Genomic DNA, 27843 nt, shown 5'->3' on the forward strand with positions numbered 1-27843 from the left:
AGTCTTAATGTATGCTGTCCACTGTCCAGCTTGACTTTGTCCATGTGCTCATTAAATAATCAGATTTGAGCCTGACTCAAACTCAACCACATCTAGTGCTATTGTGGCCCCAAATGCCCCCAAAAGTAAACTCAACACTTTTATACTGCGTCTTAACTTAATTTTTACCACATTTGTTAAAGTCAGGGTAGACCTAAATTTGAGAAGATGTAGACGTTTTATAAGCTTCCCTTTGGGTTTGTTCTTTCTCATTAAAAAAGCAACTTGGATCTGTATTTTCTGATTTCCTTTGCTGTAAACCGTCCGTTGACCCTTTAGTCTGTAAAGATTCTCATGTTGGGAACCACAGGTTTAGACACCTGCAAAAGTTTTTCTTCCTGGTTTCTTCATGGTTCAGCACAGAGCCAAAACCATACCATAACACATTAGAATAAACCACTTCCACTCTGCAACCTCACATACTCTAAGTACTTACTGTGTTCTCTAATTTACATGATGCTTCGAATGAAAGAGAGAAAGCGACAGAGAAAGAGAGGAGGATTATTTACAACAAAGACGTTTTCAGACCAGAGAAGAAGAAAAAGAAGCCCTTCTTAGTGATTCGCTGAGCAGATCAGGGAGACTGCCTGATTGGACGGGATAGATAAAAAAGTGGCGGTGATGGCAGGGGCCACCAACCGTCTCCCCATCATTGTGTCTGGATAGATAGCAAACATTAAACCCCCCCCCCCCCCCAAAAAAACCAAAACAAAAACACCTGAAGACAATAATTTCCCTTTTTTGCTCCGACAGCTGCTTCTGTATCTTTTCCATTTTTTTCCATTAATAAAATTAACTTCAGGGACAGAGTTCAGATTAAATGCTTTTTCATCAGGATGTAAACCAGGTTTGGGTTTAAGATGCTTACAGTTCACTCAGTTCAGACGATAAAACCTTCAGCATAAGAAAAGGTTTGAAATCCTACATATAGATGCTCATCAGCAGGTTAATTCCCAGCTGAGCCAGGATGTGGATGGCAAACCAAATTTATAAACCAACTTATGCCACAAACTATCGGCAACATACAGAAAAATGTTCAACCGCTCGATCGACCACTTTGCTCTTATGGTGATTAATGAATAATGCAACGAACATGTTTCAAAAAGTGCAACTTTTACGTTGAAGCCGAATGGTCCCCATTTCCAGCTTTTGTCGCACCCTTTGCAGTTTTACTATCGCTTGGGCAAGTAATTGGTCAGTGTTTGCAGACAAGGAGCGTCTTCCAAGCAATTGCAAGAAGGTTTTCAGTACAGTACTGTACACCTCTTTGCAACCACCTAGTGACTGCCAGCAACCTCTAGCGACCAGTTGCCAACCAGTGACCAGTGGCTGCCAGAGGGCCACCAATCGATCTCTTGGTTCGATGCCTTAGGCATCCAACCAATTAAGTGAAGCCAGCAATTTTGAGCAACTTGAGTGCTGAATGTAGTCAGAAGTAAGTGAAGTGAAAACAGGTTGTTTCATCTAAAGAACTCGCTGGGAAAAAAGACAATGAGCGCTGACGATCGACAGTCCCCAGTCCCTGAGCCTGGCAAGAGCTTCTGTACACTTAATGACTTTATACACCCGATAGCTTAAAAAAAAGGAAAAACAAAAACCCTTCCCCTGTTAGCATTTTTTTACCATTGGTCCAGCAATGCACATCGAGATACAATATACACAGTCGAGAAAAATGCCTTAAATTAAAGTAGAAAAAGTGTCTAGGACATGCGATCTATCACACTTATGTTTTACCTCTAAGCTGATATTTTTTTTTAACATCAAGATTTTTTTCACATTAAAAAAAAAGAACAAAAATGTGTAAAGCCGGTTGGTTTGCAGAAAATTTAAAAAAATGACAGCTGAAAGAAGGTGAAGAGGTCGTAAAGAATCCTCGAGAGATTTGCAGTGAAGATGATGTTGAAGGGTGGCTGCCTCAAAGAAGATACGAAGACTTGAGTTTCCTTCTCATTGATTTGATCTCACAGTTTCAGGTTGTGGACAGAAGATGATATGCTTTGAGTTCAGTTTGTTGTTGAGTCTGAGCGGGAACTGGCCTTTGTAGTGTGAAATCTGAGGCTGTGTGACGAGGTACAATATAACTCATTGACCTGCACAAGTCGTGTGACCATTTCCCAAAATGCTTTGATGATCGTGGGCTATGTTTCCCAACATGCTTTAGACTTCTTCTCCCAAACAGACGCCTGGCCGCAGCGTCACCACTGACCTGTGATCAGTTTACTGGTGGTTGTCAGGTGAAGTGGGCAAAGCTAAAGTAGTGGTTCCCAAAATAAAACGTTCAGGATACTCCCAAATCGAAGTTTGTTTATTTTTCTCAGAGTCATCACAGGAAACTGTCTGGTCATATGAGCGCGGCACTGCCGGCGCTGCTGCAGCTGTTGTTACGATTGGTGTTGCGGCGTGAAAGGTTGGGTGTGGCCATTAGGGGGTTGCGTTCATCTGGGCAGCCATACTGAGCCAGCGTGTCCACACACTCCTGACAGCTGGCCTGGCGAGCATATGCCATTGCACTGTTGCCATGGGCGTCCCTTGCCATCAAGTCCACACCGTACTGCAGAAAGAATCAGAGAGGGATAGTCATCAATCATCTCCTGCCTCTAAAGCCCAGAATTACTGGAATACCAGCACTGTTTTTTCTTACCCAGATAAGGAGCTGCGTGATGACCACGTTGCCCTTGTGGCTGGCCAGGTGCAGCGCGCTGCGTCCATCTCCTTCTCCGCAGGTCTCGTTGACCTGCTGTCGGGACCCGTGAGCAAGCAGGAGCACGACTGCACGTAGATCCTCCTCGGCGGTTGCCCTCAGCAGCTGCTGGCCCAGTGGGAGATCAGTGCAGGGCAGCGACGCCAGAAAGAGACGCTGCTCGTACTTTGCCCGGATCCAGCGCTCACGCTCCTCCCTGATGGAGAAAAGAGAAACAGACACCTTTAAGAACTGACAGCTATCTAATGGCTGTAGCATGAAGTGTCATATTGCTGCCCGAAACATGAAGCTGTAAACAGACTTTTTTGCTTTTGATTTGGACGTAAATTTAGCTTTAATACAACAACTAAACAAGCGTTTTTTGCCCTTAAATGCCCTTAAACTCTTCCTTTGAGTGTAAAATAAGACACAGCGAGAGGCAGAGGGACAGACGTGGTGAAAGGCCAAAGGACGTGGACGCATTGTTCGCCGATCGAGTATCATTAACTGCTGATCTGTCTAATCCACAACTCTGATCGCTCTAATCTCTGCTCTAATCCCTCCGTGTAAACAGCAGCTCATTCAGCCTGCTGGGATTAGTCCAGAGAGAGGACAGAGAGGAGGGAGTGTGTGGGGGCCGAACAGCCCTAGGGGAGAGATATTGAGCTGTCCCCCCTCCTCCCTTGCCCCTCTACTCTATTCTCACCCAGTAACAACACATCCTTCAGGGGTGAGATGGGAGGTTGCAGGAAATGGAGAAAGAGTAGAGGTTAAAAACTCTTCTTACTGCCTCACTCATTTTTTACTGGCACCCAAATAATCGTTCATCTAAATTTGGCTTGACTGTTCTTTAGATTCGATTGGATTCCTTTAGATTATCGTTTGTTTAGGTAGTTTTCAATATCAACAGTGAACTGAACCACAACCATAGTAACATAGTGAAGCCTCGACTTTCTGTGGTTCAGTTTGGGTTTGCACGCTCATCGACTACCAACTTGTAACTGAGAAGTCTTTAGTCAGCAAGGTAAAGGACTGATGTGAATGCCAGCATGAGTGAAGGATGTTGCTTTATTGATAGATGATGGGGCACAAAATATGCAACCAGAGTGTCTACGAGTGATCAGCTGTCAGCTACATGCTATGGGCCTCAAACAAATCTCTTTATACATGGACAGTCATCCAATGCTTACACGTTCAAAGGCACTCTAACAAGTTCAAGGTTCAACCCTCAAGCAACCAACCAAGTTAAAATGACAGAGTATATAAAGGAATACTTTACGCTGATTTAACCCAACTCATCTGTCACTTTGGCCTCTATGTACCTGCTTTTTGAGCAGGAACTCTTGCTGCTTTAGGTCTTTCACTTCAAAACATCACAGATTAGAAAATAGAATCACAATTTCAGTGCCCCTTCTACTTGAGTCAATGTAAAATTACTGCAGACCTCTTGTTGATCTCTTACAAATCACCATTTCTGCACACAATCATGCAAATAAAGCTGTTTTTTTTTGCTTTTCCATTCTTTACCCTTGGACACACAACAGTTCTTGGATCTTAACTGTGATTACGGCACTTTCTACACTTAAGTCACCTGTTAAACTCTGACTCAACCCATCGTCTCCCGATAGAAGAATCTGTGTGATTATGAAATTTGGCGTAGTGTGTGGAGTAAAGTGGGGATGCTGGGAGGCTTGATGGGAGACAAACTGTGGGAACAGTGAGTGTTAAAAGTTTAAAAAAGAAGTTTTCAGTCAGTGTGGGAACCTGCAGAATCTCATTAACTCTCTTCCTGGATACCAGTGTGAGTGTGTGTGCAGGGGTGTGGTGGCGACGGCTAGCATCACGGAATGTCCCGGGGGCTTTCCCTTCCTGCCCCAGCCCAGAGAGAGAGTAGGGAGGCTGGGCTCCAGACTACGGCCGACAGCCCCCGGACAAAGCCTGGAGGTGTCGCTGGGTGTGTGTGTCTGCCTATGTTTGTTGGTGTGTGTGCTCAGCAGGGCTCTGGCCTTCTGTCCTCCAGAGGACAGGGAGGAAATGTGAGGCCACTGGACCCAAGAAACGCATGCCTTCCCCCGCCACCGGAGTTGCTAAGGGGCTGCAGAGAGCCGATGTAAGTCAGAGAAGAAGAGGGCTCAACCCTAGGTGCTCAAAGAGACAAACTGTTCTTTTCTGACTGGCTTCAAGAAGAAGCATGGCAGATTTTGTATTATTGCCATCATATTTAAAGAAGGTCTTCACCAGTATTTTGACCCAATGGTGTCCTTAACATGTCCTGAAATGACATGTCATTTACATTCAAACACATTATATATATCACTGTCCTGCCTTGAAATACCAGCATCACTGCTTTTTTAGATAACCTGTACCTGTTTTTTCACCAACAGAGCTTCAGTTCTGTCTTAGCACCCCCTGAGAACCAAAACAGGTTTGACAACCCAGTGAGGTGTTGGGGTAGAAAGCCCACTCTTGTCAGTGGTGCCAAATTAGGTGCCTGATATCAAAGACAGAATGTGGTCACCTCAGGCACACAGATCTGGATGTGTTTACTGTGTTTGTTTTGGTTCTGAATATAGTTGGTTGCTCGGTAGAAGCTTGAACTTTTAGAATCGATGTTTATTTTGGTACTGCTGTTGATTTTCTTTCTGTCAAAAGGGAGATATTCTTCCCACTGTCACCATATTTTTGCTAATAAGGTCATCTGATTGTTGGGGTTTTCTCTGCATTGTTGTAGGCTCCTTACTTTACAGTATGAAACACCTTGAAGCAACTGCTGGTGTGATTTTAGCACTATATAAATAAGAATTGAATTGTATCTTTCCCTATTTGTTTTTTTTGTTTTTTCTTTAGCATTCTTTTGGTTCTTCAATTTGTTTGGTGGTTTATTTATTTATGTATTTGGAATTTGTTTACTGTATGTTTGAGTGGTTATTGAGGTTTTGTTTGCTGGGTTATTGACAGTGTGTGCGGGTATTTGTTTATGGAGTGTTTAGTAGTTTGTTCACAGTATGTTTATATGAGTTTGGTTATTTGTTGAGCTTCTGTTCTGTGGTTTGTTTACTGCACATTTGATTTTGCATTTTATTCTTCCTGTTCGTTTGTGTTTTGGTTGGAGAGTTTTTAGCGTGTGAGTTTATTGACTTCTTATTTTTTGTACGAGTCGTTTTGTTTTGGTTATTGTTTAGCATATGTGTAGTTGTTTGTTTGGCTGCGTGTTTGGTGTGTGTGTGTGTCGCAGTAAACAGTGACTCTCCTTCATCACAAGCTAACGAGTCTTGAAAACACACAGCTCTGGACAGTGGAGAGGCTAATTGCACTAATTAACCACACAGAGCGTGTGTGTGTGTGTGCGTGTGTGACACTATGTGTTAACATGTGTCTGAATGTACGTGCTCATATTTTGTGTGTTAATCTGTGTGTGTGTGTGTCTCTTTTCACATCCCATTAGACAAAGAGCTGTGCCCCTGCACCAAGGCATGCTGGGTAGATAATTAAACATGAGTCCCGGTGAGATCGCTTGTGACAGGAAAACACACACACACACACACACACACACACACACACACACACACACACACACTGCAAGTATGTCAAGCAGAGCCCAGAGGGGTTATAATGTGTGTTTGTGTGTGTCAGTCAGTTAAATTAAATGATAAAAACTGCACCAGCCAGAGGAAACAAGCCTTCATGCATCTACTGTTTCTACTGTCCTCACTGCTCCGTTCACACAAACTCGAGCTCCTGAATGAGCTCATGTCGGACGATTAGTAGGAACACGACTCTGACCTTCAGTTTATGCTGTTTTCACAGGATCTCATGTGGGCTGTCCCTTTGTGTGGTTCATGTTTTCACCGTTTCATTGCTGTAATGCTACTTTAATTTTTATTATGGCTTTGGGCATGGCATCACTGGTCTGTGGTTTGGTCTGCTAATTTGTTCTTAATAAAAGCCGTAGCATCTAAATTTATCCCAGACTTTATTCACCTCAGATGTCCTGTTCTAATAGAATCTGCAGGTTTTTTTCACGAGGTTTTCAAATCTTCTCACAACTAAGATTTTCAGTACAAAGCTACAAACACCAGATACAAGTTTAAAAGCTGGAATTTTCAGTGAGAACGCTCCATCAAGTTGAATTTCCAAATTGGAAAGTTGCAGAAGTCACACCAGACCTGATTTGCAATCCAGCGAGTGTAAACTGGAGTTGTTGTGCATTTGTGACTTGCTAAATAATAGCGCACAACACAGAATAGAAGAGGCTCTGTCTGTCAGCACAGTTTTAAAGTGCAGAAAAACAGGCACTGAGTTGTACTTTAGGTAGTACTGTGGAGTAAAATAAACCTTTTTTTCCTACTACTACTATTGAAATGTGACCAGTGAGGTATGATGTCTTGACCCTCGAGTTAAAAAAATTCATTGTGACTTGGTAACATTAACTCCTTTGACTTTTGGCTTCACTACAGCGGATCATCTGCCTCCATCTCACCCACTTTAACAACATCCATGAATCTTCTCTGAGGTCTTCCTGTTTTCCTCTGGCCTGCCAGTTTCAATTATCCACCCTCCCTCCTCTGCACATGTACAAACCAATTCAGCCTCACCTCTCTAACCTGAGCTGTCCCTCCGATGTACTCGTTTCTAACCCTGTCCATCCTGGTTACTAACAATGACAATGTTAGCACCTTCAACTCTGTCACCTCCTGCTGTCTTTTTGTTCATACCACCTTCTCCAAATCAAAATCAAGCAGGAAGTGTGTAATGTTATCTTCCTGAGTATTTGGCATCAGTTTTAATTCCAAAATCCAAACAAACTTTATAAATCCAATGTTCTGCTGACGTTAAACATAGTTAGATATTGGTCATACTCCGGTTTGTTCTGATAGAGGATAAAAATGAAAGAATCCCTTTGGCTAAACATGACAATCACAATTACATTATTTAAATAAAACCCTTTAAGTTAGTGTTTTGGATTGTCTTGATGCTAGCAGTGAAAAACAGAAGAATAAAACAGCAGAGTCAACTTTCTTGATGGAAACTGAAAATCTGAAGTTATACGGATGATAATAAACTTTTCAAGAGGCTTTGTGTCTTAGTGTAGCTGCTGCACCCTGTTGAAACATTAGCTGAGTGGACCTGTTGATTGACAGCTCCATCAGCGGCTGTGTTGTGGTGTTGGGTCTCGGTCTCTGTTGGAGACAGTGGGGCATAGTGTGATTTTGTTTGGGGGTCACTCAGGGCGCCACACTGGGCCCACTGTGCTTCTCCGATTTCCTGTCTGTTGTTTGAGCTCTGGAGACCTCTCATTGTGTGTGTGCGTGTATCCAGTGTGTGTGTCAATGTTACCCCTGAGCGGCCGCTTTGTTCCGCTGTGTTTACATACACACCGAGTTTCCTGCCCGGCTAAAGCCAGAGGCCCGGCCGAGTGACCGACCACCGTTGGACGTCCCACCAGCTGCTCCCCCACCGCTCTGTGTGTGTGTGTTTAAGAGGGTCATCTGCCCACGACCCCACAACACAGCATTGACAGAGAGCTGAATACCAGCACACACACCCCGATAATCACACCAGGCTAATTACCATAATTACCACCAAACAAAACCTGAAGAGACCTGACACCAGAAAGAGCCCGATGGATCCTCAACAGCAGAAATGAACACTTTGAATACAGTTTGATGGAAGCAAGAGCAAAGACTTCTACTTAGTAACTCAACAATAATTTCTCAAGTTTTAGGATAAATAAAATGTATCTTATCCTTTTTTATATTTATATTTGTCAGGTATAACAAGTGGAAAATTAATCTGATGACTAATTTTATTTAGAACCTCACAAAACCAGAAATGTGGCCATTTCAACTTAAAAAAAAAAAAACAACAACAAAAAACTTTGATACTCAAAGTCAATACTCCTTTCTAATCTGTCTCAAATTCTACCAGCAAGAAAATCACCACAAACACAGTGAGGGCTAAACTGTCGCTGTTTGCTATCTTTTCTTTCACTGTTCTATTGTTCTGGCTTCACTGAGGCCTCCCCTCTGCAAATACACTGTCTGGATGCCAGATGACTAAAATATGCCACTCAGTGTTTCAGGACTCACTCACCAGCCACTTGGTTCGATACACCTGTTCATCAGTTGCTTTTAAAGCAAATATCTAAATCAGACAATCACACAGGAGCAACTCAATGTATTCAGGTAGATATGGTCGAGGGGACATGATGTTCAAACAGGGCATCAGAATGAGAAAAAGATATTATTTCCACCTTGAACACTCCTGGTTCCACCTGGTTGTTGGTCCAAACATTTAATAAACTGCTGAACTACCAGGATTTTATCACACAACCACTTCTAGGGCTCACAGAGAATGATCTGAAAACGAGAAAATACCCAGTGAGCAGCGTTTCTCTGAGAGAAGTCTGAGAATAACTCAAACTTTGAGTAACTCAAATAACCACCGAGCGCATCTCTGAAAGCAGAGCATGTCACACCCTGAAGTGGGTGGAGTACAGAAGTAGAAGACCACACCTGGGTGCCACCTTTGTCAGCTAAACAAAAAGATTGAGGTTAAAATTTAAAAACAGATTGGAAAAACACTAGCTAACCATTTAGGATGTGGTGGATCGGAGGATTCTCATCATGGATGTGCAGCCGATCAGCAGCAGCTGTGTTACGCTATCATGTCAATGTGGACCAAAACCTGTGTTTCCAGCATCTTTGTGAATCTCTACATTGCTGTAAAGCACAAAGAGTCCAACCCAGTAGGGGGTTAAACATATATCTAACAGATTTGGTAATGTCCTGTCTGAGTTTTTCATGCATGAAGTAAAAATAAAGAAAAGTTAAATGCAGATAAAAAGAGTATTCTCCAGCTCAGCTCAGCCTGCAGAGAGAAGCTGAGATGTATGAGCCACCACACTGCTGTTAAAGCCCGTCATTAATTACAGAGTGTGTGTGTGTGTGTGTGTGTGTGTGTGTGTGTGTGTGTGTGTGTGTGTGGTAATGAGCGGTAGGATTCGGGGGTTAAGAGTGACATGGTGTCAGTGGCTTCTCTTCTAGCCTAATTAGCCCTCTAATTAATAGATTAATAGATAGATAGAGAGCGTGGATAAGAGCATCAGCTAGCTGCCTGACCTAATGTACATTTAAGATAAATCACCGTCAAATGGAGGGGCTTCTAACAAGGTGAGGAGCAAAATGAGCCACTAATTCTGCTTTAAATCCATGCAGAAAACATGCGTGCTTTGTTTTATCTTACAGCAGAAAAGAGAAGATGAGACGAAAGAAGAAGAGAAGAGGCTGAAATCAATTAGCCTTTCTAGCTGGTCGTTAGCTGCCCTTGGATAGGCACAGATAATTAAAGGGAGGGTGGTGGGGTGAGAAAGGTCTCTGTGTGGGGAGGGAGGGGTGAGTTGGGCTGAAGTCAGCCATGAGACTGTATTAGACAGATATGGAGGGGTTAATTCGGACAGGAGAGACAGAGATGATGCAAATGAGGAGAGAAAGAGTGGGAGAAGAGGTGGAGGAGAAATGGAGCAAACCGATGGGAAGCTGATCTCTGGGGTGAAACGCAATGCTCCAGTGATGCTGCACAGATACTGAAGGGGGGAGGAAAGGGGGAGTTTTCATAAAAAGAGGTGGAAAAGGAGAAGCAACCACAGATATAAAGGAAGAGACCCAAGGAGAGAGAGACAGCAGGAAGGTAAAAATATCAGGGGCATCTTCTCTAGTGTAAAAGAAATATCCACTGCATATTGCAATGATAGTAGTCCAGGAATGCATCAACGTTAGCTTGTCATGACCACAACTGGACAATGGAAACAAATCGGTCCAACACCATCTTGGAGGTAGATTATAAATCAGAAACAGGAGGACTCAACAAGAATAAAGTTCTGCTTAATTTGTAGCTGTTGAACAAATCAGGAATGTTAACTCGTTTCCGAACCATGTACGAAACTTTGACATGACCTTCATTTCATTATTCTCAAGAAAACACTCGTCCTATTGGGAAAGTTTCCCAAAGATACCTTTAATCCAAGGAGAAGACACTCCTTACCCTTTAATAGCATATTCAAAGCTGTGAAAGGGTAATTGTCTTGTCCTCAAATATCAGACTTCTCACAATTTTTAAAATGCAATTTCCAGAAAAAAAAAATCGATATCTGGGTTATAACAGCACCTTTTTGGCACTGAAGTCTGGCCCATTTGGTTTAGAGACATCGAAGATCTGACGAGATCACGATGATATGGCCATGAATCACATGTGAAGATGCCTTGAATTTGTCCATACATTTATATTCAGTATTTTTGACAATTAAAGAGCCTACATGTTTTATCTGAATCAAAAGTCTGCAAACAAAGATTAAACCTCTTGATTCTTTCATAAATAAATAATATTTGGATAAGTGGTTCTTTGATCAAGATGTAACAAGCCTGCACACTGTCATATTAACAGGTATACATACTGCTATTGGCTTTTAAAATAGTTCTCCCAAGTCTCAGCTATCAGGATACCACAAAAACAAACTAAACCCCTCCCCCAAAAATAAACCCCCCACTAAGAATAGGGTCACTTTTTATTACTGACTTTGCCCTAACAGGGTTAAACAGGTTACAATTATACCACAACAACAGTATGTAACCAGATGGATGCTCTATTCAATGTTGACTGCTCCTGTTGGGAATAACCTGACTTACTGTCTACATCAAACTGAAAAAGGCTTCCTCTGTGGGAATTTCAGGGCCTCCTGTCACCAGTCCAAAAGAGGAAGTGGCCTCAGCAAAGACAGTGGTGACCCTGAAGGCTTGGGCCTCGTGGCCGGGAAAGCCATTAACATTTGCTACTAGATTAGCTGGATGCAGATGAGTGGACCTGTCTGACCACAAAAGGGCGGGGGGGGGGGGGGGGGGGGTTAACGCAGTAACAGGGTTTGGACAGGACAAAGCCAAGAGCCAGATTAATCAGTAGCTCGATTTAAAACACATCAAGGTGAGATTTTATTGTAGCACAGGAGGCAGCGGAGGGGGGAAAAAAAAAGGCAGCTAATGATTAAAACAGGGGTTTTACTGCAAATATTACCATTATGTACAAGATAAAAACAATAGCCTGATCTAAAAATACATATATTAAACATTAATAGACATTTAAACGGTGCAACAGCTCAGCTGATGCAACATTTCTGAGGCCGGTGATGTATCTGAAATCATCTGATATGGGTCTGTTTGTATGTGTCAGGCAAAGCTTAATTTTAACTTCTTTCATAAAGTAACACCAACTTGTGCTTTAAATACCTTTGTTTTAAGTGTCCTGTTACTCTGATTGGCAAATGAAAAAATATATTAAGTTTACAGATAATCAAAACTGATGCTACAGCTTCGTAAAACACGTAATTGATAAGTTACTATCAAAACATGTAGTTTCTCTAATGGCCACTAGAGGCAGGCTCCAAAAGTGAGTCCATCCGGTGTGATGAAGGCTTTAAAACAGGACTCTTTAAACCAGTAGGTCAGCGGTCCCCAACCCCTGGGCCAAATCAAATCACTTTTTATTGTCACATCACATGTGCAGGCACACTGGCACAGCACATGCGAGTGAAATTCTTGTGTGCGAGCCCCACAAGCAACAGAGATGTGCAAACACAACAACACAAACGAGCAAAATACAAGAATGGCCAACCTGAAACTAATAAATATATGTACAATATATAATAGTGTATGCATTTCTGGATGTGTATACTAAATATTTTCCTACGTGTGTGTGTGTGTGTGTGTGTGTGTGTGTGTGTGTGTGTGTATACACATTTTACAAATTAAATAGTAAAAAAAAATAAAAATAAAAATAATAAAAATAATAATAATAATAATAAAATATATAAAATATACAGAGTTGAATATGTGCAAAACAAGTGGCATTTATATACAGTGTGGAGTGCATAATGTTGAAGTTCCAGTAGTGAAGCTGAGGTGTCTATGACGTGTTCAGCAGTCTGATGGCCTGATGGAAGAAGCTGTCTCTCAGTCTGCTGGTACGGGACCGGATGCTGCAGAACCTCCTTCCTGATGGAAGCAGTCTGAACAGTTTATGGCTTGGGGTGACTGGAGTCCTTGATGATCCTCCCCGCTTTCCTCAGGCAGCGCTTCCTGTAGATGTCTTGGAGGGAGGGAAGCTCACCTCCAATTATCCGTTCAGAGCACCGCACTACTCGCTGGAGAGCTTTGCAGTTGTAGGCGGTGCTGTTGCCATACCAGGTGGTGATGCATCCAGTGAGGATGCTCTCAATGGCACAGTGATAGAAGGTCCTGAGGATGCAGGGGCTCATGCCGAATCTTTTCAGTCTCCTGAGAAAGAAGAGGCGCTGCTGCGCCTTCTTCACTGTTTTGTTTGTGTGTACTGACCACGTAAGATCCTCAGCCAGATGTACTCCAAGGAACCGGAAGCTGCTCACTCTCTCCACAGCAGCGCCGTTGATGGTGATGGGGGTGTGTACTTCTCTGCACCTCCGGAAGTCCACTATCAACTCCTTTGTCTTTGCGACGTTGAGGGTGAGATGGTTGTCTTGACACCAGTGGGTCAGGGCGCTGACCTCCTCCCTGTAAGCCGTCTCATCACCGTTGGTGATAAGACCCACCACTGTAGTGTCGTCCGCAAACTTCACAATGATGTTGGAGCTGTTAGTGGCTGTGCAGTCGTAGGTGTAGAGTGAGTACAGGAGAGGGCTCAGTACACACCCCTGTGGAGCACCAGTGTTCAGTGTGATGGGGGATGAGGTGATGCTGCCCAGTCTGACCACCTGGCGTCTGTCAGACAGGAAGCTAAGGATCCAGCTGCAGAGGGAGCTGCTCAGTCCTAGATCCTGCAGTTTCCTGTCCAGCTTCGAGGGAACGATGGTATTGAATGCTGAGCTGTAATCTACAAACAGCATTCTCACATACGTGTCTCTCTTCTCCAGGTGTGACAGGGCAGTGTGTAGTGTCAGGGCTGTGGCATCATCAGTGGACCTGTTGTGGTGGTATGCAAACTGTAGAGGGTCCAGTGAGTCGGGTAGTGCAGAGCAGATGAAGTCCCTGACCAGCTTCTCGAAGCATTTGCTTACGATGGGGGTCAGGGCTACAGGTCGCCAGTCGTTCAATGAGGAGATGGTGGAGGATTTGGGTACAGGGACGATGGTGGCCATTTTGAAGCAGGCTGGGACTACAGACAGAGAGAGGGAAAGGTTGAAGATGTGTGTGAACACTCCAGCCAGCTGAGCCGCGCATGACTTGAGGACGCGGCCGGGAATCCCGTCCGGACCAGTAGCTTTGCGCGCGTTCACCTTCCTGAAGCACTTCCGCACATCCTCCTCAGACACAGTGTGCGCACTGACGTCATCCGCGGTGCGCACACTGTCCGGTCTCATGGTGTTCGCTGCGTCGAATCTAGCGTAGAATACGTTTAGATCCTCACACAGAGAGGCCGTGGTCTGCGGTGTGCTGGTTTTCCCTCTAAAGTCTGGACCGGTTTGGTACCCAGCCGCGAGATTTTAGGCTCGGGATGAAATTGATGGTGTTCAGGGTTTTTATCGTTAACTCTGTTTCCCTGGGTCTTTTATTTTGAAATAAATATTTAGGCGTTACCATAGCTACACAGCAAAATCTCCAGTGTTAAATTAACACTGGAGAGTGTCTATATGGGTCCACACCTCTGAGTGTTAAACACAACACTGTTGAGTGTTAAATTAACACTTTTGACAGTGTTATATGTTTAAAAGTAACCTAGTCAGTTTTGAAGATTAACAATGGCTAACACTGAGCAGTGCTGATTTTCTAACACTGGAATATTTCTAACATTTTGAGTTATTTTCCAGTGTTAGAAAATCAGCACTGCTCAGTGTTAGCCATTGTTAATCTTCAAAACTGACTAGGTTACTTTTAAACATATAACACTGTCAAAAGTGTTAATTTAACACTCAACAGTGTTGTATTTAACACCCAGAGGTGTGGACCCATATAGACACTCTCCAGTGTTAATTTAACACTGGAGATTTTGCTGTGTACCAGCGAGCATTAAGGGGCAGAGAGGAGGATGTTACTCTCAATGTTTTTGGTGCATTTCAGGAGGACGCTGCTAATACACTTTTTTATAATACACAATTACACAGTGAATTCGCGTTTATTCTTATATTTACAAAATACGACCAAGACAAAAACTGTGGTATCGTTTTATTTTGTTGTATTTATCCGAGACACCTTAAAGGCCGGTCCATATAAATATTGTCTGACATTAAACCGGTCCGTGGCGCAAAAATGGTTGGGGACCACTGCAGTGGGTGATGTCACAGTAACTGTGTCCAATTTATATTCTTCAGATTTTAATATCTAAGGAATACGGTTGGTCATTTGTCTTTTCAATGTTCTGTTGGTGGGAATACTGATGGAAACAAGTCCTACCATTCTATTATTGAACAAGTCTGTTGTATTTTAATAGATATTTATGAAATCCAAACTCTTTAAAAATACCCTGAGAATTTAACTTCTTGGACAAACATCCAACCCTTTTCCTCACCCGAACAAAGTCCTCTTTTCTGTGCTTTGCTTTCATTTCTGAGGCATAAAACGCGTTCACTAAATGCATGAGTGAAAACCACAAACAAATCACTTCCTTCTAAAAGATGTGAACACAATGTGTGAATTAGCACAAATCACAAATAAAAGAGGACAATTTTTCTTAAGTGTATCGTCATGGCTCAGTGTTTGAAATGTTTACCAGCCGGCCGCAGCTCGCAGTGAACCCATTCAATCCAAACACATTACCGGCCGACGCGAGGAGAACTCTGTCCTCGAGTTTTTCCACCCCCTTTCTCCCTTTTCTTTATTGTATGAGCAATTTGCCGACTGAGCCAATTAGCCAAAGGGAGGAGGGGGAGCGGGGAGGAAGGGGGACTCGTACCGACGGCGCACAGATTCATTTCTGCTCCAGGAGCCAGCCCCCGCTGGCTTACGGCGAGCAGGAGCCCAGAGAATCCGGCGAGCTGAGAGGACGGACCGAGTCACGCATGTGGAGAGCGTTATTTATTTCTTCATTATTAAAATAAGGCAGGGGAGGGAGGGCAGAGGACAGCGAGGTTAATCTGATGACTCAGGCATAAAGAATGTGCATTTAGTTTGTGCTTTTAGCCCGCATTAGCATAACCTCGCCGCGATGACAAACGATGAATGGTCCGGTGATTGGCTCGTGTCAGCAGGCTTAATGTCAATAGTAAATTGGAGGGCTTGTTAGGCGAGTCGGGGGACGCGGTTACGAACAGCGGCGGGGCAGTCATGTACAAAATAATGTCTATTAGGACTAATTTAATCAAGGCCTCCCTTTTACAGATGAATTAGAATGTAGGGGCCAATTATTTTTCAACGTTTGCACTGGCCCTGCCTGTCAGGAGGCTTCCTCTCTGCGAGTGTATGTGTGTGTGCGCGCACGGGTGTGTGTGTGCTGTTTAAAATGCAGGCCATGGGGCCGCCTCGGATCTGCAGGGGCTGCAGATAATAACAGAGAGATGATGGTAGGCGGGATCAGCTAGTTATCCGCTGCAGATGAAACAAAGCCCGGCTCGATCTGCACAAATGGATACACGAGCACACATGTATGCAGATAATCCCACGCATGCATACGGATACAGAGTGAGTCCGGCCTCATGGGAGACACGGTGACATCTATTTCAGGCCTGACACTTCTGCCCACATGCATGTTAAATAGGGTGGCTGTAGTTCAGGTGGCAAAGCTGGGTGTTCACTAAATGCAGGGTTGGAGGTGTGATGCCTCATTCTTTAAACACATTTACTCCACTGCCTTTGGTGTCTGGACCTATTCTGCTAATTCACAGCTCTTAGACTAAAGTAGTTTTGATTTAGGGTTCAAAGTACTTCGTACAGCCCATCAGTTCATACTATTACTTACGAAGGGCAGACAAGTAAACTACCTCTCTCCAGGTATTCATACCTGAACACAGTAACAAAAAACTGCAGTAAACGAATTAAATATGATAGAAAATTTGAACTATGGGCAAATGTTTAGGGTTTGGATTGAGTTTGGTTCAGAAAATCGATGCTACATTTCAACTGAAGTCTCATATACTTTGGCCAAAAGTCCACTAACAGAGCAGGCTGTACTCGGCCCTGTTTGGAGCCCCTAAGCTCAACAGCACTCAGTCAGTCAGTCAGCAGTTTCTGTAGCAAAATGAGGCTAACATACAACAAATTAACAAAAATTTCAAACTGCCCCTATTCCTTAAAAAGAGCTGATGAATAATAGAAATATGTGATAATCTTTTGTGTTTTTATGCATGAACCGCCAACATGAATTAAAATGAGGTGGCCGCAAACACCTCTGACACCCGAGGGAGGCTAAGGACCTCCATCAGTGACTGGCTGTAATTAATAACTTCAAATCGTCCTGTATCACCATCTGATCTGCATGTGTCCATCTCAAATCACACCAGTCCAATCTGTGTTATGATCACACAGTAGAGAGGGGGAGGTGTGTGTGTGAGTGGAGGATATCAGTTTGGGTTTTATGGGATATGAAGCAGGGCTGTCCCCTCCTCCCCACCACTGGCTCTGACCCTGGGGGGCAATTATGTTGTGATGTGGCTGCCCCATTCCTCCTGGTCGCCCCATCTGGTCCCCTGAGCCCAATCCTGCTGCCTTGTCGGGCCGCCCGCTGCACCTGCACCCCGGTCCAGATTAAAAGCCCCCGGTCTAATTTTAAATCTGTTAGCGCTGGCCTTTTCTTAGGGGGGAACAAGACTAATCTGTTCCCATAAAGGGCCCTTTTTCTTTCCCCTCTCCTGGCTCCCAGCGCCGACAGACCTGCTGCTGAATTATTACTGGCCACGCATTTGTCATGCGGGCCCCGATGTTAAGTGCGTGGCGGCACCGCGATGCATGGCCCTGCGAGTTCATCCTTTTGCCGACCTCATTCATACTCATTTTTCTACTGTCTAATTAAGGTGTGGCTCCCCAGCATCTACATACCTCTGCCTCCCCCTGTTGTTCACACTGAAAACTGATGTGACGGCTTTCAGCAGGACGTAAACTCTTTTTTAAAATCTGTTAACGAGCAGTGAATTGATAGTAATAATAAACCTGTTTGAATCCTTGATATCACCATGATTCATGATTCAGAGGCGCATATACTGCTGGTAGTATGGCTGCAGGTAACTGACTGGAAGCACTGGACAGCGTTTGGTTTATCATCTCCATCTCAGCAGAAGATCTCAGTGAAACAATGAACACAGGCTTTGAGCATACTCAGATGTGTGTGTGTGTGTGTACATAAACAGGGGAAGACGCTGACCCTCTGCGACAGACTACCAAAGGTCAGCAGTTGGCGTGAGAGAAGTAACGGTGGAGGGGGAGGGAGGGAGCCGCCAACCATGTTGCCAGCAATCACCTTCCCAGTCCAGTGGCCAGGAGCTTGGATTAGCGGTGCTGTCACTTGCTGTCCGCTCAGGCCTGCTAACACGCTGAGCCCGAGCAGGCCTAAGGTGCTGGTGTTGATGCGCCACTTGACACGTAATTAAAACAATGAGCCGCGGCGCCGAGAACCGGAGACTTGGGGTGTTGCGGCAGCAGTGTCGACGGAGCCTGCGAGGCCCCTGTGGGTGCTCCGGGATGGGCAGAGAGCCCAAACTTAGCAGCCCCTTCAGCGGTGGCCTCAGCTGGGCCGTGGCACCGGGCGACCACGCCAGCTGAGGTGATGACGGCTGACCGCGGGGCAGCCAGAGGTTAATTGGAACGTTTAGAGGACAACGGAGCCTTTTTGTGGTTTGTGAGCAGCAAGAAAATAAATACTTCTAACAGGATCCCTCTGGCGCAGCAGAGCTGGCACAGTTGGTGTTCATCCACACTGTACCCAACCTGCCCTGTTCCCTTCTTTGCCACTGCGAGCGACGCACGTCAACAAGTATCTCCCCTCACTGTGAAGCATTGCAGCGCTGAGCAGACGTGGCAAGACCTTGCATTCGGCGCGATGAGCTCCAGCCCTAAAACGATTAGCAGCGACAGTACTCGCTCCTCATCCTCACCGCGACTCGCTGATGTTAATGAGACCTGGACCAGCCGTCGCTGTGGGCAGACGCGCGGGGAGGAGGACGAACCGGGGAAGATAAAGAGATGATGACAACAGCTGGAGATGGCGGGGCTCGGCCCTGTCACATATCTCATTGGATGGGGGGGCGACGCCACGGAGGTGAGGCGCGATCTCTCCGAACATAATTCCTCCCTCCGGTCCACCGGGGGAGTTGACAGAGGAGGGGAGGAGAGAAAAAAAATGGAGGAGTTTAATACTGACGGTCATACTAATGCGCCTCCTCTTCTCATCCATCCAACCTCCTCCCAGCATCACTTCTTTTTTCCCTCCAAATTTCTGCCTCCTCTTTGTTTTCTACCTATCTTCCCCTCACCTTTCGTTGTACCTCCCTCTTGTTCTGCCATTCTACACGCTTCCTCTTTCTTCCGTCCATTCCTTTCCTTTCCTCTAATTCTCACTCTTCCTCCTTCTCTCCACCCCCCCCCACCAAACCTCCAAACAGGACCTAATTGGGAGGCGAGAGTGGGGGGCCAGACCTTGACAGACAGGAGGTCAGCGTAATTGCTGCTGGCCATATTTAACATTAAGATAATCAGGCCATTAATTACCCTTTGGATCATTAAATCAGCCACTTGCAAAATGAAATTTCGGCCTCTATTACTCACTTGAGAGACCACGAGGGGAGGGCATTTTTCCATCTATCAGCCACCCCTCCCAACCTCCTCTTCCCTTACTCTCCCTCCCATCCCTCCTGCTGCCTGGACAAAGCCTCTGCCGGCCTTGTCTCGTTCCTCAACCAATTCCTCTTCTTTTACACAGGTTTTAGTCACGGTTCTTGTTGAATGTGGAGAGATTTATGATTTGGATGATGTTTTCACATATTTGCAGTAATTTAGTGCACAATGCAAGAGGACGTTAAGCCACTAAATGATGTAAGTAGATGCATTTCCATACCAAAAATGGTAAATATGTCAACAGCAGAGTGGGGCTCCACAACTCCTCATCCTCATGTCGATTTTAGGTTTATTTACTTTTGAGTGTAACTCAAATCTGGCCACATTTACACTATTTTCTGAAGTTACACAGTTTAACTACAACATTTCATTAATCTGATCGACTCTTCCTTCGAAGGCTACAGGACAGGACATGTTGGTCAAGCAATGAAGTTGTTCTTCATAGCACAAATGTTAGAATTTCAGGATTTTTACATGCTTGCTCTTCTCCATGAAGTGAAGTTGTGCCAGAATCGTGTGATCTGAGAAGGCAAATATGTACCAGTTCTCAATAGCTTCTCCCCCATGTTATTGTGGACTTCTATTTAAATCTAACAGTTAAAAATTTTACCTAAATGGGTGCCCAGAGGAATAAAACATAATGTTAAGTGGCTCCAGCAAGACCACCCTTTGACAAATCAAGGTAATTATCAATTTCTACTATATTTATATGCAGCTGATACTCTCTTGAAGGCTAAGAAAATATCATTGATGGTTAGCATAGCATATGATGTTTTTTAACCCCCTCCACACAAGTTTTGTGTTGTTAGTGCGACTGTATTGGTTTGTATTTATCAGCAGTTACATGCCTGTAACCCCAGCGATGGTTTGTAATTTCAGAGGAGCAGTAGGCGTTGAGTGAATGCAACCTCGGTGACACAGCTTCTACATATCATTTCATAGACCGTCACTGGCACTCCATAAAGCTGTCATAAAAGCTCCACGCCTTCCTCCCACTGTGTCTCAGGGAACGTGTGAGAGACCCCTCCATGGATAAATACTACTATGATGAGGGACAAAGGCAGCATTTTAGCACTTCAACTACATCCTGTTATACACATAAGTTTAAAAAAACCTGTGAGAAAATTTAAGAAAAATTCAGGTGTGGATTTGGAAACACAGATGCTGTTAAACAACCTTATAGTAGCCACTATCAGTGTAAAAATTTCACACAACACCCTGACTTATAATTTTGAAAAAGTGTCTTTTCATTTGCTTATTTTGTTTAGACTAATAGTACAATACAATAGGAAAATAAACAATTATTAGGTGAATGTCTTACTAGAGGGTTAATAATTAAATCTTGAGTAATTTTTGAGTGCCCAGAACAAAACAGGTTTCCAGCTTTAACATCGGGAGGGTTAAAATAGCCTTTGTGTAATCTTAGAGGTGAAATGCAGGACTAAAAAAAGCCAGTCACAGAAGGTGTAGAAGTCACAGGGTAAAAAATAGCAGTCAGAGGTGGAGAAACGATGGAAAAATCAGAGAAGGAGGAGTAAAGATAGAAAGAAAACCAGGATTTATGGAGGGGAAACGACAAACAGCGAGCCACTTAAGGAATGGACTGATAAATACTATCGACAGGACAGCGATGGGGGAGAGAGGGGAGGAGAGAGATGGAGCTGCAGTGGAGCGTCGCGGGTTAATTGAGATAATATTGACCTCCTCCTCTAATCTCTTCAGGGGGAAACATGCTTCAGATTCATAAATAAATAGGAACATGAGCAACAATAAAAGCATTAGTGCCCTGATGGAGGAGGGCTAATGGCACGTCGATATCCAAGGATCGCTCAGTGTGAGTGAGTGTGTGTGTTTTTGTGTTGTGTGTATTCAGCTAAGCAGATACAGTCGTAAAGCTGAACTCAAATATATTGACTGTAGGCATCTCCTTGTGTTTTTATGTCCAACTTTAACCTGGATTTTGATTTATTGTATACATATTTTTAAGTGCTGTATTCACTCGCATCACTTTAATTCTTACTGATATTAATTTGGCTTTAATGTAGTTATTTAAAAATTATTGTGAGTACGTTTACATTGTTTTTATACTGAAAATTTGATTTCTCATGCACACTAACCTGAGATTCAAGTCTTATTACTAGGCTGTGAAGATCTTGCATGAATATTTTTGTCTGCTTTTGTTTTTAGCAGAAAAAACCCCCAAACCATCAACTAGTTAAGCATAAATGTAATCAAGAATAAAATCCTTCAAGTTTCTCTGTTAGCTGAAAATATGAAGGACTTTGTAAATTTTGTTACTGTGATTGCATTGCAGTTTCAGCTCAATGTATGTTTAATTGATTAGGATGATGGGTCCACGATCAGGAATTTATATTTTCTCTGAAATTAATACAATTAAGTCTGACACATTTAAACCTTTGTTAAGAGGACGAGTAATAAGTGACACAAGCACTAAATCTCAAAAAAGCACAGCAGAAAGTATAGCTGTGTGTACAGTTTTCATACAGTTGTTGTGCTGCTTGAGTTGGCATGTTGAAGATATTTCGGATAGCTGGACTCACTAAAGGAACACTGCTTTTAATATTCATTTGTTTACATGTATTTGTTTTGTCTCGGTGCATGTAGGGTAAAAATGTTTGTGTATATATAAGTGAGTGTGCATCAGTGTGTGTTGGAGGGGAGTAATTATAAAGTGCTTCTGTTGACTAATGAGCGTCAGGGGGGCGAGTGGAGGGGGGGAGGACGGGGAAGTCGATCTTCATGCGGATGGCAGTCAGCTCTAATTTGTTATGATGGCTGCTGGCTTCCCAGGGCTGCAGCATCCGATAATTACACAGCATGCACGCACACACACACACACAAACAAACATGCAGGTACATGCTGATCAACACCAACGTCACGCTGAAGTTCACCGATTTGTTACTATCCCCTGTAGTCTACAAGACAGTGCACACACAGAGGTGGGCTTTTTATTGTGTGACATTTCTGTCAATATCAACACACTCAGTGTGAACCCTGCTGAGCCACACACTGAAACACTGCTCCCTGCCTGCAGCTGGCAGCACTGCACTGATATCCAACTTTCAATATACAAAAAATGAGATCTAAGATCTAGCACAACAATGACTCACTTTATAGGAAGTAAAGTTTTTGCTGAATGTCTTCTCTCTTGGAGACAGTTTTAGAAATGGCGTTCCACAAGGCTCATGTCTGGGTCCTCGTCTATTCACTATTTATTTAAAAACAGTAGTACTTCCAACCAATAAGCAACGTCAGGACTGCTGCCCTGACCTGAGAGATGAGAGATTATGAGAAATTATTCCCTGTAGCTTCGATGTAATCCTGTCACTTCCTGCTGCACCAGAAACAACCACAGTCATCTTTAGAATCTCGTCATTCCTTCAGACTACACTTCCAATTCAAACCTCCCAGTGGAGCCAAACTCTTTTCCTTAGATGTTTTCTACATTTCCTACCTGCTGGCGTCCGGTCCAGGTTTAAGGCGTCCCTGAGCGTTGGCCTCCCACACGCTGTTGGCCAGCTCGTTGCCAATGGCCGACATCACCTTGATGAGCTCCAGCGGCCACTCATCCAGGTCTAGAGAGCGAACCCTGGACAGGTGAGTGCCCAGGTTCCTGTGGATTCCCGAGCACTCAATGCAGATCAGGGCCCCAAGATTCAGACTTGCCCAGTCCGGGTCTGAAGGAGACAAGTTCACTCTATTAAAGACAATATACCCTTTTTGGGGAAAAAAAAAAGAGAACTTCGGTTTAATTGTTTATGTATATAAATATGTATGTAAATATGTTATAACAAACAAAGATTATTAAAAGGGTTCCTAAAAAGTAAGAATTCTGGATAAACAACCTTTATTTTAAAGGTCAATGAGGAAGTTTATCTATTTAAACTGTGTTTACAGAGGAAGATCAAGACATGAAATTTAAACAGTTGGTAAAAGCCAGCACCGGACAATCATTGCTCTTTATTTGTAGGTAGAAGGTGGCTAACAAGGCTAGAAGAATTTTAGACCTTGGTCATCATTACAGACCTTCTTGGTCTGTAATCAATAACTGAAATCCGAAAAAAATCGAATTCGGGAACAAATGGACAAAACTGGAAATGACCTCCGTCATTTTATATCTTAAGTTCTTTCTTTTGGTTTCGGTTTAAATGTGACGTGATAAAGAAAGAATGTAGGCATTACTGTATTCTTCCTTCCTATTGTCTCAAAAATGGGCAAAAAGAGCATTTGTAAGAATTATGATCTGAGAAAAGCTCACAATATTGGCCTGCTTGCTGGGAGAGATTGCATCTCTAAGGCTACGTTCACACTGCAGGCAAAAGCGCATCAAATCCGACTTTTTTGACCCTATGCGACCCATATCCGATCATGGTATGACAGTGTGAACGGCACAAATCCGATATTTTCAAATCGGATCTGGGTCACTTTCATTTGTGGTACTGAATCCGATACATATCTGATGTTTTAGAAAGCGACTGCTGTTTGAACGGTCATGTCGCATTAAATCCGTCTTTTACGTCAGTGACACAAGACAGACGCCAATTATCAGCACCGGAGAAGCGACCGAGAAGACATCGTGAACGCTTCCTGGTCATCCCGTGTAGATGTTAGTGAAAGTGTTGGGAAGACAACGTTGGAGAAACGTGAACATTTTATTTGTACTGTATAAGTACATAGTACATAGATAGTTGCAGATTCTGACAGAAATCAGCAACTATCCTTTGAAGTACCGCTCCTCTCTAAAACAGCAATAAGGATAATTATTAGGCCATATGTAAATAACAAAATAACTTTATAACTTAAAGCAAAATTGGGAAACGTAAAGTCCGAAACAAGTCTTTATATTAACGGCCATCATTCAAATAATACTGTTTGGTTTGGGTCTAAACAGAGTGCGTTGTGTGTGACGTCTTTTTTTTGCGCATGCGTGCCGCTTTGAGCGTTCACACTAGAGCGCGTTTGCTGTCACATTTTATTTGTAGTGTGAACAAGCAGACAGAAAAAATTGGATTTGATCAAAAAATCGGAATTGAGCATTAAGACCTGCAGTGTGAACGTAGCCTAAGTTGGACAGTGAGAGGCTGAACATCCTGCACAACAACCTAAAGGATGGACGGAGTTTCAGGAATTGGACTTAAATTATGCAACTCCTTGAAATAACTGGACCCATTCTTGGATGGTGTCACATTTACACATAATTAATCCTTTCAGTCTAGTTTAACTCTGACCATTAAGAAGATACTCAGAAGGCATTCTTGCGTGAACCCTAAGAATCATCTTTCTTGACCTGTCTGATGGTTTATTTTTAGGAAGTAAACTGAAGGGTAATGGTTGTGTTAGTGAAGGTTTTGTTGACACTGTGGGTGGTTTGTACTGACTCGGTGTGTCGCAGTCGGCACAGCGACCGTTCCCTCGAATGCTTCGGATCGACTGCAGAGCCATCGCCTCTGTCTGGCTTGTCAGACGAGACTGAAACAAAGAAGAAGAAAAAAAACAGTTCTGGCTCACGTCTTTTCTTGACTAAATGTTTACTTTACAGTTTGAGGGAGAAAAAAATAGGATTTAAACACTGATCAACCTCGTGTTCTTGACAGCGCTGTCTCTCAATTAGGCTAAAAATGTTTAAAACACTGAGCATATGTGAGTCGCTGCTGTTTTGGGTTATGAGCATCAATGTCGGAGAGTGAAGGAACAACACGATACACAAATGGAATTGGTGAAGGGAGGGGGGGCCGGCGTCTTTTTTCTTCTTCTTTCTTTTTGGGTGGGAGGGCAATAAAAAGGCTGAGAGCCTGAGGCGTAAACACATCAGGCCTCGAATGAGACGCAGCCGCCTGCTGCAGGTGGAAAATGGCAATGGCTGAGGCTCAATGTGAGCTACAGTAATTGCTATTTTCTAATTATGTGAGTGAACGCGTGTGTGTGTGTTTGTGTGCATTAAAGGGCGATTTCGCATGTTTGTTGGTCCTGATGTGGACAAATGTGAAAATGGTGCGATGAAGAGACTGAAAGGCTCCAGGAGAACTCGGCTCACCTTGTTCTTGCTGCTCTCGCACGACTGCAGACTCGCCAGGATCTGGCTCTCGATGACCTGAACCCAGGCATCTCGCTCCTCGTAGGAAGTGGCTTCAAAGTGCCACGTCTGCCCCGTCAGCGACACGATGGTGAACTCAAAGTTCTCCTCTTGTTCTGTCAGAGAGAGAGAGAGGGAGAGATGAAAACACATCCTGACCTTACTCTGACCATTTTGATTCAAAAGCTTCGTCATCAAACAGTCGCCAAGCAGAATTTAAAAATAAGAACAACGTGTGGATGCTCAGCTGAGGGCTGTAACGACCAACTCTCTCTCACGTTGTTTGACAGGACACCTGTTCTACTGACCTACATGACCCCGCCCCCTGTAGCCAGGATATCACCCAAATTAAGGGTCCCTGGACCATCCTGCCCTCTTCTCTGCAGACATGTCAGCAGGAGAGGCCAGTCATTACAATCAGGGCCAGCTGGAGGGGGGGGGGGGGTGCATATGGATCTGTTACACAGAACCCCCTCAGAGGTTAATGGGACAATCAGGAGCCAATTACATCAAGTATGTGCGAGCCTGTTGTGTGGATTCAGGGTCGAGGACACTTTTTAAAGCAGCACCAGCGAGGTTTGACAACATGTCTGCAGAGTCACACATCAATGGGACCGTTCACTCAAAATCACATTTTAGTAAATTCAAATAAAGTCTCCACACTGAGACAGTTCTAATGGGATTTACTGCAATAAAATGTATAAAAACCTCAAAAAATGTCACAAAATTAGAAAAGAAATTACAGCTAAACTACATAAAATACCAGAAATGAGCAGTAACCAACAGACCTCTCCAGCTGATCTTTAAAACAGTAACTGAGCTAACAGACTGAGCCACATCAATACGTATCGACTGTTAGAATAAACAGGATATTCAGACTAGATTTGAAAACCTTCACCAATTTTCACTTCCTGTTAAATAAACATGAATTAATTCTTGAGTTCAAAGACTAAAAGATCCACTTTTTAGCTCTTCAAAGCTTTTTTCAAACTTCAGATGACTCATGAGGTGAGCTTCCAGCTGCATGCTGGAGTCTTCCTCAGATCTCTTATGATGAGGTGAGTAGAAACCGTTAGAAAAGTCAGTAATGGGAGCTCGGCGTTACAGGGAGTGCAGAATTATTAGGCAAATGAGTATTTTGTCCACATCATCCTCTTCATGCATGTTGTCTTACTCCAAGCTGTATAGGCTCGAAAGCCTACTACCAATTAAGCATATTAGGTGATGTGCATCTCTGTAATGAGAAGGGGTGTGGTCTAATGACATCAACACCCTATATCAGGTGTGCATAATTATTAGGCAACGTCCTTCCCTTTGGCAAAATGGGTCAAAAGAAGGACTTGACAGGCTCAGAAAAGTCAAAAATAGTGAGATATCTTGCAGAGGGATGCAGCAGTCTCAAAATTGCAAAGCTTCTGAAGCGTGATCATCGAACAATCAAGCGTTTCATTCAAAATAGTCAACAGGGTCGCAAGAAGCGTGTGGAAAAACCAAGGCGCAAAATAACTGCTCATGAACTGAGAAAAGTCAAGCGTGCAGCTGCCAAGATGCCACTTGCCACCAGTTTGGCCATAATTCAGAGCTGCAACATCACTGGAGTGCCCAAAAGCACAAGGTGTGCAATACTCAGAGACATGGCCAAGGTAAGAAAGGCTGAAAGACGACCACCACTGAACAAGACACACAAGCTGAAACGTCAAGACTGGGCCAAGAAATATCTCAAGACTGGTTTTTCTAAGGTTTTATGGACTGATGACATGAGAGTGAGTCTTGATGGGCCAGATGGATGGGCCCGTGGCTGGATTGGTAAAGGGCAGAGAGCTCCAGTCCGACTCAGACGCCAGCAAGGTGGAGGTGGAGTACTGGTTTGGGCTGGTATCATCAAAGATGAGCTTGTGGGGCCTTTTCGGGTTGAGGATGGAGTCAAGCTCAACTCCCAGTCCTACTGCCAGTTTCTGGAAGACACCTTCTTCAAGCAGTGGTACAGGAAGAAGTCTGCATCCTTCAAGAAAAACATGATTTTCATGCAGGACAATGCTCCATCACACGCGTCCAAGTACTCCACAGCGTGGCTGGCAAGAAAGGGTATAAAAGAAGAAAAACTAATGACATGGCCACCTTGTTCACCTGATCTGAACCCCATTGAGAACCTGTGGTCCATCATCAAATGTGAGATTTACAAGGAGGGAAAACAGTACACCTCTCTGAACAGTGTCTGGGAGGCTGTGGTTGCTGCTGCACGCAATGT

At 43.8% G+C, this 27843-nt stretch overlaps 1 protein-coding gene across 1 annotated transcript in view; it reads right to left on the reverse strand.

The window, feature by feature from the left end:
- Nucleotides 1–763: 763 nt before the first annotated feature.
- agap1 (ArfGAP with GTPase domain, ankyrin repeat and PH domain 1) overlaps nt 764–27843 on the reverse strand; it is a 136492-nt gene continuing 109412 nt past the window's right edge. Inside the window, exons 14-18 of the mRNA XM_085348223.1 lie at nt 25557–25711; nt 24901–24991; nt 22977–23199; nt 2681–2936; nt 764–2590 (exon numbers count right to left, since the gene is read on the reverse strand). Coding sequence (XP_085204349.1) covers nt 2381–2590; nt 2681–2936; nt 22977–23199; nt 24901–24991; nt 25557–25711 — 935 coding nt within the window. The 3' untranslated portion in view covers nt 764–2380. The remainder of the gene's footprint in view (nt 2591–2680; nt 2937–22976; nt 23200–24900; nt 24992–25556; nt 25712–27843) is intronic.

This window comes from Diplotaxodon limnothrissa, linkage group LG23 (assembly GCF_057381915.1).
Source record: "Diplotaxodon limnothrissa isolate DT_005_m linkage group LG23, D_limnothrissa_male_GT1.1, whole genome shotgun sequence".
Classification (NCBI taxonomy): domain Eukaryota; kingdom Metazoa; phylum Chordata; class Actinopteri; order Cichliformes; family Cichlidae; genus Diplotaxodon; species Diplotaxodon limnothrissa.